Genomic DNA, 13,742 nt, shown 5'->3' on the forward strand with positions numbered 1-13,742 from the left:
GTTGTATTCCATAGTCTTCTTCTCATATAGGGTCTTGCTAACGAGTGTCTCGGGGTATTCTTTAAGCATTCCATTTAAAAGAATTTTTTATTCAAAAAGTTAAACACTACAATTTCTAATGCGTTGACTTTACGCATTCCGATAAATATTCTATAAAAAGCTTACTATTTAAGGGTTTAAAGAGTGTCGGGGACACTGTTTAGCATTTGCGTATTTTATTTCGGTCTTTCCTTTCTCATGTATGAATATTTGATGAGTGTATGAGTAAATGACATATGAGCTTACGTAATCTTATCACCAATAATTTAATTTTGCATCTTCTATTTAATTACTAATTAAATTAGTATGTTAATAAGATCCATCTCACGTAACAATATTCATCACCAACACCACCATGGCTACTTCACTACCACCGCTTCATGACAGAGTTGCAATCGTCACCGGCTCTTCCCGCGGAATCGGCAAAGACATCGCAATCCACCTAGCTTCACTCGGCGCAAAACTCGTCATCAACTATACTTCCAGCTCCAACCACGCCGACTCAGTCGCCGACGAGATCAACGCCAATCAAGCCACTCCACGAGCTATAACGGTCCGCGCCGACGTGTCAGATCCAGCCGATGTGAAATCTCTCTTCGACTCCGCTGAAGAAGCCTTCAACTCTCCGGTTCATATTCTAGTCAACTCAGCCGGCGTCATTGCCGGCGAGTTACCTACCATAGCAAACACAACAATTGAAACCTTCGATCGCATCATGAACGTGAACGCAAGAGGAGCGTTTCTCTGTGGAAAGGAAGCTGCGAACAGATTAAAGCGCGGCGGCGGAGGGAGAATTATATTTCTGTCAACTTCCTTAGCAGCGGCTTTTAAACCAGGCTACGGCGCTTACACGGCATCGAAGGCGGGAGTGGAGGCGATGACGAAAATTCTGGCGAAGGAGTTGAAGGGGACGGGGATTACAGCGAATTGTGTGGCGCCGGGACCGACTGCGACGGAGCTGTTCTTGGAAGGGAAGACGGAGGCGGTGGTGAAGGGAATTGCAGAAAGTAATCCGTTTGGTAGAATTGGGGAAACGAAAGATATTTCTCCTGTTGTTGGGTTTTTAGCTACGGATTCTGGTGAATGGATTAATGGTCAGATTATTCGTGTTAATGGTGGATTTGTTTAGTTAATAAGTTAATGGTAGATTATTCGTGTTAAACGAAAGTACACAAGTTAGTGAAATAAATTGTAAATTAAACAGAGGGGTCATGTGTGTGTAAAGCAGAAGTTACCCTGTTCTTTTACATTGCTAGTTTTCAAATGATTTCTAATTTTAGTTATGGTTTTGTTTGAGCATATACGAATTGAACTCTTGTATTATGAATTGATTTACCATACTACTTAGAAAAAGTGAGAGAAATGAGAAATTACTAGAAATGATATTATCAATTTTTTACGATTGTTTTTGTGGAAACTTGAATTTGAACTCTTTTATTTTTATACAAAAGAGGGCGAAAGCCCAAAAAAAAAAAAAACTAAGCAATAATCAATCTAGGTGTAGAAATCTCTAGTTGATCAGCTAACAAAATATATCCAATCTCCATTTGACAAGCTTCGTAAAATATCATTTCATGGTCAAGATTGCATCCTATATTTGCTAAAGTATCCGCACATTTGTTTGCCTCGCATACTCATGTGAAATTTTAACATTCCAATCCATCTTCAAAAGACGACTAATCTTCTTTACTATGTCATATCCATCAGCACCTTGTGTTCTCCCTGATATAACAACATGAACCACCACCTTTGAATCAATGCTTAACTCCACAGTTGAGAACCCCAACCTCTTTGCTAGCAACAAACCTTCCAAGACTCCCCAAAGCTCCGCAACAAATGCACTACATTGACTAACTCCTTTAGCAAACCCACCCAACCATTCACCTTGATTTCCTCTAATAACTCCACCGCAACCCGCTCTTTTACCTTCTTTAAAAGCGCCATCCGTATTTAATTTCATATAATTTCCTACTGGTTGTTGCCATTGGATATGGGATAAGACTTTGTCACGTGGGCCCACCTTTTCCATGGAACTCATAGCATTCCTGTATGTTTCCCCTAGCTTGTTAACATGGTATATCATATTACTTGGCCTGACAAAGTTGTTTTCATGCAACTCTTTGTTTCTCCATGTCCAAAAACATGAACATGCTAGTGCCCAAAAATCACACCATCTTCCTTCTGAACCAGTCTTTGCTATGCAATTAATATTAATATTCACCCATACTTGAATATTACTCATGAAGAACACACCTCTAATCTCATAAGGTACTACTTGATGCCAAAATTGATTAACTAATGAGCAATCTCTTAAAGCATGTAATATTGTTTCATTAGCCAATCCACAGTAATTGCAAGCAGCACTTGACAGTCCCATCATATGTTTCATGGAATTAGTGAGCAATCTATCCCATTTCATGCGCCAGACAAAGCATCTTACCCTTTCAGATACTTGAAGCTTCCATAGTTTACTCCAAATCGGGTCTGCCGCTTCCATGTCAAAACCTCTTAACTTATAATACATATTAGCCACCGAGAACGAAGTGCAATTCCCACCTGCACCAGACAGAGTATCGCTTCCGTTATCTGAGTGAGGAGGCAAGATTGCAGCAATCTTATTTTCTATCTCTGTTGGCATCCAGTTCTGCAATAAAGTCCAATTCCAACATCCATTATCATCCACTAAGTCAGACACTCTAGCACCTTGTAAATCTTGAGGAATGGTAGCATGCTGATTTATAACTACATTCTCTTCAACCCACACATGGTTCCAAGCATCTATATCCTTCCCATCACCAACAATCCACTGGCAATAGTTCCACACATGATGTTTTAGACCAACCAACACCCTCCAGAGACTGGAGTCTGTAGCTTGCACCTTGTCATTAACATATTTACCTCTCATAATTTGGCACCAATAATCATCAGCTCCAGAAAATAATTTGAACTCCTTTGTTGAGGTTACATTGTTAAAGTTTTAGCATCTAATTAACACATGATCCACTGAGTTTGTTACAATTCTTTCTTGCTAAATTAATCCATGATTCATTATTAAACTCAGATTCTTTCTATGAGAGATTCATTTGCAACTCTTAACATATCATGTTGGTCTATTACAATTCTACATTGAGCTAACACATGAATCATAGATTCATACAATCATACTCCATTACTCCCTCCTATCTCAATTGTATGTAAAATTAACCAAATGTGTCTGCAATACATTAAAATAATAATAGTTAACCTCGTTTAAATATTTTTTGCAACCTTAGAGCATCTTTATCGCAATGCACTTAGCTAAATTCTTGACTAATTAAGTATTGATCCTTAGATTTTATTGTCGTTGGAAAGTGTATAGTTGGTGTTGCGTGATTCTTAGTTTTAAGTAAAAGATGCTTGTGGAAGGATCTTTTGATTTCGATTCTTAAATTAAAATAAACATTTTGTTTTCATTCATCACCAGAAACAAACAACTGAACTGAATCACATTCGACAAATACAAAAATTTGAACTTTACCCGAAATCTTGAGAAAGAAAAAGAGATGAACAAAAAATAAGAATGTAGTTGTTGTTGCAGTGGTGGGAGAGATGAGATCGTGTAGAGAGAGGTTGAGGGTGGAGAGATCAGTGGCCTATCAATTGTTCTGAGATGTGTTTCCTGAAAAGCACCGAAACAAAGTTTTTCTTTTATGTAATTACTAAAATTCTTTTTATGAGAGCCCATAATCACCACCATATTTGACCTAGATCTCAAAGCACCTGAACAAGTCCATTTCACAGAACCTCATCTTCATCGAATCTTACGGGGGCAGATTCAATCACTAAATCACATATGTGATTTCTGCCTAGACAATTGAGGTTTTCATGGTCTTGATTCCTTCCTGATGAAGATCCTGTAACCATTTTTTCCATAAACAATGGAGAAAACCTGAGATTAAACCTACTTTTCAAAAATTGAGTTTTTTTTACTAACAATAATGACATTCATTCATTCCAATAATCGATTGAGTACATCGTATGTAAATGCAAATTTAACATAGTTAAAAACAAAAAGGATGAATTTGTAACATTAATAGCATATAACGACAAAATACCCACAAATAACATGATAAAATTAAAGTCACTGGAATGTCAGATTAAAGTCACTGGAATGTCAGACTTTAATTTTATCATGGCAAATTCCTTATAAGCAGCAAAAGCATCCCCACCTTCTATTGTTGCCCTTTCTTGATTGTTTAAGTAGTTATATAGGTCCTTCTTGCAAAATCCCAGATTTTCATAACCACCTTTTTGAGCCAACATAAAACCCAAAATATGACAAGTTCTAACACCCTGTGTGTGCAGGCCATCAACAAGGGCTTTATCGGAACCACTCAATCGACGATACTTAGGAATCAGATGAACATAACGTGTCGGCGTTAGGGGATGGTTATGACAGGGCTCAAATGCAAAAACTGTCCACTTATCAGTCTCAACATTTAAATTTACTCGAAGCCTTGCAGGACAATCGGTTCTAGTGTTCGGCTTCAGAACTTTTCCACGGCCCTCCTTCTTGCTATTCTTACCCGCTCTATTACAAACTAATTGACGAACAACTATCTTATCATCATCATCACGTCTTACATCATCTTTTCTTATTACAAACCCATGAAATTCTGCAAAGCTTTGATAAAATTGTATAGCTTGTTCCTCTGAATCAAATTCCAATCCTCTTATCTCATCATTTGTCAATTCACTAATATCCTTATAAGTACCCATGTCCTCTTTTCCTTCTTCATTAACGACATTATTACCACTAGCCAATTCTTCACCATTTATATCTCCATCATTTGCAGCCATTTAGAATTATTTGTGACAACCTATTATTCAAGATTGATTACATTAACACAAACAACATCCAAATAGCGTGATAGCTGGCAACCAACAATTCGAGTTACAAAAGAATGTGACATTCACATTGCATTGCAAGTTCCACAATCCTTAAGCGGTTAAGCCAATACACTTAAAGTAAAATTAAAAAAAAAAAAATACAAAGACCTTAAATCCAACTAATGCTATCTATGATCTTCTCTTCTCCATTGTAAAGAATAATCAGTTAGATCTAACATATCAAATCATTGAATTCTCACAAGCATCAAAATTCTAAACTACACTTATTCAATCACTATGTTCATGAAACAATTGAGTTAGTAGGGTGTAACAAAATTAAAAATCTAAACTTTTAACTAGTTAGCATCATCACTGTCTAATTAAAATCATCATAATCATAAAAACAGAACAAAATGCAACCAGAAGCAGAATCAGAATCTTTCCCGACAACTTGTTATTGCTTAGGTCAACATATCATAGTGAGGTTAAATTATTCCAACAATCAGGCAACTCACCCTTTAATTCATTGTTTGATAAATCCAAAATTCCCAAAATGTTATTAGGGTTACTTTTGCTGCAGATAAAGGGACCTAAATCTGAAAATTTATTATTGGAAAGATGGAACAACATAGCAGGATACACACACACGCGCAGGATTTGTATTAAAACAACAATATACACACAGGATTAACTCAATATACACGCAAGAGTAACAACAACACAGCAGCAAAAACACAATATATACACACACACACGCAGGATTTGTATTAAAATTAAAAGAACCCTAACAACAACAAGTAGCAATGTCAACCTCAACGATGAATCAAAAAATTAAAAGAAGAAGAATAAACTTACTTGAAGAGATGAACTCGTGCAATAATTTTTGGTAGCGGTGGTCGTCGCCGTCGACGGTGAGGAAGGAAAAGAGGGATGAACAAAAGAGGAAAATTAAGGAAGGAGATGGAAGGATAGGTCAAAATTGTGTGGTTACGTTGAAACTTCTGATGTGGTGGTCGGGTTGGTCTTCGCCGTCCTCGTCGGAGGGTGTGTCGAAGAAGGCAAGAACAACTGAGTGAAAAAAATTGTAAAATCCCTATATTAAACAATTAATACATTTGGGGTTAATTTGCAAATATTTAAAATAGTAGTAATTAAATGACATTTTCAAAACTAATGCCACATCAGATGGGTTGAGTAGCCCATTCTCATGAAATGGGTAGATAAGAATTTGCCTATTAAAATTAAAATCAATCATCACTCTCACATCACACAACCACACAAATCCGCATGGCTTCATCTCCACCGCTTCAAGACAGAGTAGCAATCGTCACCGGCTCTTCCCGCGGAATCGGCAGAGAAATCGCACTCCACCTAGCTTCACTCGGCGCTAAACTCGTCATCAACTACACTTCCAGCTCCAACCACGCCGACTCAGTCGCCGCCGAAATCAACTCTAACCAAACCACTCCACGAGCCATAACCGTTCGCGCCGACGTGTCCAATCCAGAGGATGTAAAATCTCTCTTCGACACCGCCGAGCGAGCCTTCAATTCTCAGGTTCACATCCTGGTTAACTCAGCCGGCGTTCTCGACGCCGAGTATCCTACCATAGCGAACACAACTGTTGAGAGCTTCGATCGCATCATGAACGTAAACGCAAGAGGAGCGTTTCTCTGCGCGAAGGAAGCGGCGAATCGATTGAAGCGCGGAGGAGGAGGGAGAATTATTCTTCTAACGTCGTCGTTGGTGGCCTCATTGAAGACAGGTTTCGGCGCGTACACAGTGTCGAAGGCGGCGGTGGAAGCAATGACGAAGATTCTGGCGAAGGAGTTGAAGGGGACGGGGATTACTGCAAATTGCGTGGCGCCGGGACCGGTTGCGACGGAGATGTTTTTTGAGGGGAAAACAGAGGAGATGGTGAAGAGAGCTGCAGAAGAAAATCCGTTTGGTAGAATTGGTGAGAGTAAAGATATTTCTCCTGTTGTTGGGTTTTTGGCTAGTGATGCTTCTGAATGGGTTAATGGTCAAGTTATTCGTGTTAATGGTGGCTACGTTTAGTTCTTAATTTCATGTTTGATTAATGTTAGAATAGTTGCATTCAAAAGATGTAAACTTATTTCATAAATCATTCGGTGCAATAAAGTTTCAATAAAATGATCAAATATCTAAAATAACATTTTAAGAATAACTATTCAAATCAAATTTTCATTTGAATCTTTTATAAAAAGTTTCTTTGTAAAAAAAATTTACACAAAATTATTTAACACTATAAGAATATATTTTTAAAAAATCAGGCCCTTATTTCCAGTAGTATAAAGAAATGGTGGCATTCAGTTTAATCTCAAAATGTTGGATTTATTTATGTATGCTTCTTGGGCAATATGGCAATGGAGTTTTTTTTAACAACTTTCATTTAACACATTCCGTACGTAAATCAAATATAAAAATCTCTTATTGCTGTACGTAGACACAATCAAACTAGTGACAAAAATCCATTCAGTATTATTTTATAGAATAAAGAATAACAAATAGATAAACGAAATTATTATATAAATGGGGTGATCACTGATCACAATGTTAGAAAGAATACTATTAACTATATAAGTGGGTATAACATGTTGCAAAAAATCACAGGGAGGGGCGTTGATACAACAGCCCATGAGGATTGGAAAGGCCTATGGAAAATGCACACTCCACCAAAGGCTAAACACTTGCTTTGGTGAATTTGTAAAGGGTGCCTACCGACATGAGAATTCGGCTAAAAGAAAGATGTTAGATGTGTATCATGCCCTTTGATCTGTCCTTCATGTGAGCAATATAATGAGGATGATGAGCATTTTTTACTGCACTGTCATGATACCATTACAGCACTACAAACAGTAGGGATGTGGCTTGTTTTGGAAAGAATTCAGCGTTTTAATATGGTAAAGGATATTATTATGGATATTTGTCGTTATGAAGACCGAATTGTAGCCGGAAATTTTTTCATGTTGGTGTGTGGGTATTGTGGAACAATAGGAATAACTGTGTGTGGAACAATTCGAAAGAGCCAGGACAACAATTAGGGACCAAAGCGATTTGTATGTGGAATGAATGGGAAGCGGTACAAACAGTGAGGGGCAGCAATGCACAGGCTGCACAGTTACAGCAGAGGGAACAGTGGCAGAAACTGAGTTTGGGAAGGCTTATGTGCAATGTCGACGCAGGATTCCATAGCGGCTTAGGCAAAACGAGCGCCAGTTGGTGTGTTAGAGAGCATACGGGGCAGTTTGTGTTGGCCGGAACATCATGGATTCAAGGAAAACACTCTATCATTGAAGGTGGAGCTATTGCCAGTTGGGACAAAGAGGTTTCACAATCGTCATTTTTGAATCCGATTTGAAGAGCACAGTGGATGCAATCCAAAGTTTACTTGTTGGTATTTCTGAGTTTAGTTCTTTAATTAATTTGTATGATTAAAAACATTATATTTTTATATCCGAGCTTTAAGGTTAAGTTCATTAAGTTTATGATTAAAAATGAAAGAAAATTAAAACAATATTTTAAGAACCAAACCATTGACAATATCAATTCATAGTTCAACCACCTTACATTTCCGTTTCAATTAAGTTTTTAAAATATTAGTTTCAACTTTCAAGTCACATATCGGCACTAGTCAAGGAAATTTTGAATCATCTGGGTAGAAGACAAATATGTGAATCATCACTTCAGATGCCTGATGTACTAAACACTGCATATGCTGTGAATTATACTTGTTTTGCATAATTCCATACGTTTTGACATTTCTTTTAATAGATGCATAAGAGGAAGGGAAAAACATTAGCAGGGTAAATACTAGTATCACTGTCAGAGTAAATCAGAATAATGCTTAAGTTCCATAGTTTCTTTCTTAAGCAGGAATGATAACATCTATGATATTCCAGCCTATTGAATTCTCATACAAAATATAAATTACGAGATTAGCGAAATCAACCACCCCGGGCTTCTCTTCTTGTGGCATCGTGCAATAGGTCAATGTCCACACCTTCTGTTGGCAATTGCACGTATCTCACCACAGATCCCCTGATGAAGCAGTTCCTTACAGAAAGCTGACATCAAAAAATAACATGTTACTCACTAATGAATAATCAAAATAGAATAAAATATAAAGCTAGTTAGGTCAATCAAATTAAGGGCAAAATCAAGCAGAAAATAATATACAGTTGTACTTTTTGCATGCAAAGGGTGATGTGGGGATTTGAGAAATTTGCATAAATTTCAGTTAATTATACTGTAGGTTCCCTCAAAACCCAAAGCAAAATTCAGTAACCATTTTGCAAATATTATTGTAAAATCTCAGTCATCTATTCAATCATAATAGCATACCTAGGCATTTATCCTATATTCTCTATGGTGTAAAAAAAACCACATCAAACTCACTATGTTCATATCTCCTTTTAATGGCATACCAAAATAACCTAAACTCAGGGATACAAAATTTAAAATATTATGGGGGCATATCCCTTTCAAACACAAAGCTATTATTCGAATATAAACAAACTCACAAACAGGTTTGTCGAGATCACATAGAAAAGATCGGCTGGTATTGCCATGGAAACTTGTAGGAACAGTGAGTGTTAGGTACCAGAGAACTAGCAGTAGTAGAGTAGAAATTGGAGAAAGGTGTATATTGAATGAAAAAGATAGCAATTCAGGAAATTGATTAATTCCCTGCCAAGAGCAATTCTCCTTCAGAGTGCATAAATTGCCTCTGCCACAACAAGCAAATAACTGACAATAACCCCCAACACGTTCTCTCCCTCCTTATATAAACAGTAAAACAAAGAAATACTAGTAATCAACAAAGAAAATAACCACCTCTCCTACACATCATAATACCCTCACATTCCTGCACTGCCACATGGCTATTCCCAACTCCCCTTTTTATTTCTCCTCTCATACACTTTCCATATCACAGGTTTGGACTGGGCCTGAGATAGCTGCACATTTGGATCAGCCACATGTGCCATGGGCCTATCAGTGAGATTGTAATAGTTTCGTGACCCTGGCGACAGGTTAAGCTGCACTACAACTTGTGATAATGAAACGCAGCCAGCGACAACAACCACCTACCTATACCAGAAACAGTAATCCTTCATCTAACTCTGTTTCTCATCCTCCAACCTCTCTTACTCTGTCTTGTCAATCTGAAACTTGTCAATAAATATCTAAATTCTTGAATTTTATTTATATATAACTACAGGTATTAGTTAGTCACTTAATTGTATTATCATTAGTATTTTTATGATCTAACTATTTGCGTTATGCTCCTCCATTTATGATCTTATAACTTCCTACCAATCCTATATAGTATATAGGATCAAAATCACCATTTTGACAGCATTACTCCAAAATCAACGCTCTTCCAAGATATAAGCTACAACTGTGTCAACCTCTCCAAATTCATGAACAATTAACATAACAAAAATAAGAATGAATGATAGTGGGCACACTCGAAACCACAAGTTTCCCAACTAATTGCCATATTAACATTACAAACGAGTAACCTTACTGATTATCCTACTCTGTTTAAATGTGGTTGAGGTAAAAAATACCACCTCGAATAAATTCTTTCTTTTTTTGACGGGAACCTCGAATAAATTCTTAAGTCATAACATTTAGAATATATCAAAGTACTAAAGCAACTTACATGTGGCATACACTCCCACACAATATACATTTAATATACACCCGTCTCAATATTAACAGACGAACAGGCATGTAGAAGAGTAACAAAATGACAGACCAACCATGAAAATGAGGAACCTAATGTTGACCCCAAAAAATAACCAATAGAGGCAGCAATGTAAAATCTCATTTAATTATTAAGAACCCAATAGACCAACAAATTTCAATGTCTTTTGGGATTTTATTAATATCTAACTACATAGTAATCACTCAGAAAAAATCCAGATGATTTAGCATACTAATATAATCAAAGCATAGTAAATTTTTTAATAATTTGCTCAGTGATATAATGCTACCCATGACAATTATGAACAAAAAACTTGCACCAACTCCCTCCCTCACAGAAACAGGAATCAAATGCAGATCATGAACAAAATATCAAGGTCTTGATCCCTAAAAGTTATTACTAGTGTTAAGAGTTGAAGAAAGTTAAAAAGAACATAATCTGAGTCATGGGCAGGAGAAGGCAAACGTCCTGCAAAAACAGTAATTTTAAACAGCATGGTACCATGAGCCACATAGTTGTTTTTATTTTCAGCTTTATGCAAAAGTCCGATTAAGAACCCCCCAAGATTTCTTTCACCAGAGACTAGAACACGTTCATATTTAAGTCTTTTGCTCAATTTCCAAATCATATACACAATATAACCAGGATCTACAGTTACATTAATATTTTAAAATTAATCAATAAATAAGCACAAAATGAATACTAGTATACAATTTGAATCCTGGTTGTTACAAATTTCAGTCTTATTATTATTTAAGGATAAAACTTAGGTACAGGTACCACAAGTATTGTTGGTACTGTTCTCAATCAAATCATAACATGTGGACTACTATTTCCACGTCACTTTCCAAGCTGCTATGGTTTCATGGGAAAAACTTGAATCCATGAAAAAATTGAATCTTTGAGAAATAGAGCACCTCAACCATCTTCAAATTCTAAGTCAACATTTACGAAACTGGTTTTAACAACAAAATAAAGTTCTAATAATCTCATCTCTAAGATAACAAAATCATGTATTAAACCAAAATGATAACCACCAACTGAAACACCAAAGCAACCATAACACCAAATTGAAACACCGTAACCACAGATTAAAACACCCTTTTTTGTATTGTTTTTATTATTAAAAAAAATAAAATTTAGGAGCTCGCAAGATTCACTTCACAGTATTGTCCTTTACTTCTCCTCCATCATCACCTCCTCTTCTGCTAACAAGCTGCAGCAGTTCCTTCAACAGCGCCCCCGCAAAAGCACAATCGCAAACCGCCATGTAAAGATGCGGGAAGGGGTTGGTGAAATCGTGATTGTTGATTTGTATTTGGAGGATTTGGGTGGTTGATTGAAGATTGGAGGTTGGATTTGGTGTGGCGTCGAATTGGATCTTTGAACAGAGTGGAGGATTGGATGGGAATTTTAGATTTATGGAGGATTTTATTTTTCCCGTGAAAATAGAGAGCCGGTTGTGAAATGATGTGGAAATAACGGTACAAGTGTTATAATTTGATTGTGGAACAGTACCAACAGCTCTTATGGAACTGTACCTAAGTTTTCTCCATTGTTTAATCCACTTTATTATTTATTCACAAGTTCATAAACACCTTGTCAATCAACGAATAGCACTAAAACAAATTTTAAATTTAATACAAAAAAGGAGGGAAAAGGTAACACTAACCCAAGCACAATGAATACACGGATTAATACAAGTTACAAAGATACAAACACACTGAAAAGTCACAAAACTTATAGAAGAGGGTCTCTCCAAAGTGCTCAAGATTGAATTAATGCACCAAACTAAACACACAACAATTAATCTCCAAAGATAAAGAGAGCGCAATTCATAGAGGCAATACTACCTGACACCCACCCTTTATCCCCTTACCAAAAGAAAGGATAACTAGTAATCTTCTGACCCCAAATTTGAAACCGGTCTCCTATTTGCTCAACAACGCAACAGTAAAGGGAATGCAAGTCACAAAATCTACAACAAGCCCAATCATGATCTGCCACTACTTCTAAAAATATCAACCTAATAGCAACAAGGATTCTAACTACGTTTTGACTAGCAACATTCCATTCAAGTGTCTCTAATCAGAGCAAAGAATAACTCTGACCCTATATTCTATTAAAAAAATTCCAAGATACAATTTCTCAACTCTTCAACAATCTTTTCCCAGTCAAATCCTATTTGGGGGAAAAAAATAATCATAGCTTTTATAGCTTTCCAAACTACCCAAACATTAGAAAAGCAAATCAACACCAATTTCTCACTAATTTTTCTACTACCAATCTCAAATTGCAATTTTTAAAATAAACAAGGAAAACCATATAATTTGACCCCAAATTGAATTTAACCTAAGTATATAAGAAATACCAATGTCCACAACGAAAACTATAGAGTTTAAATCCCAATCCCTAATTGAATTTTAATGCATCATAAACCCTACATACAACCAGTACCTATAATTGATTCAATAAAATTAAAACAACTAAAATTAATAAAACCAAAGCTAAAAAATTGAGTGAAAAGAATAAATAAATAAACCCTAGAGAGAGAATGGTACCATGTGAGGGTATTTGTCTTGATCAACAACACGAGTGTTTTCGAGCTTGATATTGAGGTATTGATCAACAGAATGCAATGTTCCTCTGATGGCTAAATCGTTCTTGAGTTCAACAGTGACTTCTTTTCCAACCAAATCTTTGAAGTATGAGAAGAACAACTACATAGAAAAACACGAAGGCGAAAATCAAAGTAATGAAACGAAAGATGAGAAAGTGTAGAGAAGAAAAACGAAGGGAGAAAAGGATTTTTACCATTTTCGCTTTGGCTGAGAGTGAAAGTAAAGTGTAGAGAAAAGAAATAAAGGGTTTTTCAGTTTCAGTTGCAGTTGCTCGATGGAAATAATTATAGGACCAAACTTATGTACAGTTCAGTATACACAGTTCTTACTGTGCTAGATATATGGAGGAAGTTATTTTTATTTAAAAACAATTTTCTTTTTCTTTTTTTAATTAAAAAATATAAATAACTACCTTTTTGTGAGAGGAACAGCAAAAACTGCATCTAAAGAAATGCATATAAGTTTTGTCCTTTATAAGC

General features: G+C 36.3%; 4 protein-coding genes across 4 annotated transcripts; 2 read left to right on the forward strand and 2 right to left on the reverse strand.

The window, feature by feature from the left end:
* Positions 1-257: 257 nt before the first annotated feature.
* Positions 258-1,438, forward strand: LOC123889924 (NADPH-dependent aldehyde reductase-like protein, chloroplastic). The gene is made up of 2 exons (XM_045939443.1): positions 258-1,172; positions 1,208-1,438. Exon 1 carries the CDS (start codon positions 395-397, stop codon positions 1,166-1,168), a length of 774 nt encoding a protein of 257 aa, XP_045795399.1. The 5' UTR covers positions 258-394; the 3' UTR covers positions 1,169-1,172; positions 1,208-1,438.
* A 2,641-nt stretch (positions 1,439-4,079) lies between these two features.
* On the reverse strand, positions 4,080-6,018 carry LOC123889926 (protein FAR1-RELATED SEQUENCE 5-like). The gene is made up of 2 exons (XM_045939445.1): positions 5,764-6,018; positions 4,080-4,898 (listed from the first exon to the last, which is right to left on the reverse strand). The coding sequence occupies exon 2, from the start codon at positions 4,876-4,878 to the stop codon at positions 4,171-4,173; it is 708 nt and encodes a 235-aa protein (XP_045795401.1). The 5' UTR covers positions 4,879-4,898; positions 5,764-6,018; the 3' UTR covers positions 4,080-4,170.
* Positions 6,019-6,195: 177 nt separating this feature from the next.
* Positions 6,196-7,082, forward strand: LOC123889925 (NADPH-dependent aldehyde reductase-like protein, chloroplastic). The gene has a single exon (XM_045939444.1). The coding sequence runs from the start codon at positions 6,196-6,198 to the stop codon at positions 6,964-6,966; it is 771 nt and encodes a 256-aa protein (XP_045795400.1). The 3' UTR covers positions 6,967-7,082.
* A 1,563-nt stretch (positions 7,083-8,645) lies between these two features.
* Positions 8,646-13,555, reverse strand: LOC123888807 (sm-like protein LSM2). Its single transcript, XM_045937991.1, has 3 exons — positions 13,457-13,555; positions 13,204-13,362; positions 8,646-8,996 (listed from the first exon to the last, which is right to left on the reverse strand). The coding sequence occupies exons 1-3, from the start codon at positions 13,457-13,459 to the stop codon at positions 8,877-8,879; spliced, it is 282 nt and encodes a 93-aa protein (XP_045793947.1). The 5' UTR covers positions 13,460-13,555; the 3' UTR covers positions 8,646-8,876.
* Between the last annotated feature and the right edge of the window lie 187 nt (positions 13,556-13,742).

This window comes from Trifolium pratense, linkage group LG6 (assembly GCF_020283565.1).
Source record: "Trifolium pratense cultivar HEN17-A07 linkage group LG6, ARS_RC_1.1, whole genome shotgun sequence".
Classification (NCBI taxonomy): domain Eukaryota; kingdom Viridiplantae; phylum Streptophyta; class Magnoliopsida; order Fabales; family Fabaceae; genus Trifolium; species Trifolium pratense.

What these genes read in the sequence shown, in the direction of transcription:
- LOC123889924 (XM_045939443.1), top strand. Translation starts at nt 395, where the DNA reads ATGGCTACTTCACTACCACCGCTTCATGACAGAGTTGCAATCGTCACC.
- LOC123889926 (XM_045939445.1), bottom strand. Translation starts at nt 4,878, where the DNA reads ATGGCTGCAAATGATGGAGATATAAATGGTGAAGAATTGGCTAGTGGT.
- LOC123889925 (XM_045939444.1), top strand. Translation starts at nt 6,196, where the DNA reads ATGGCTTCATCTCCACCGCTTCAAGACAGAGTAGCAATCGTCACCGGC.
- LOC123888807 (XM_045937991.1), bottom strand. An exon ending in AAGACAAATACCCTCACATG is followed by an intron (nt 8,997 to 13,203) that starts GTACCATTCTCT and finishes TTTTGATGTCAG; the next exon opens with CTTTCTGTAAGGAACTGCTT.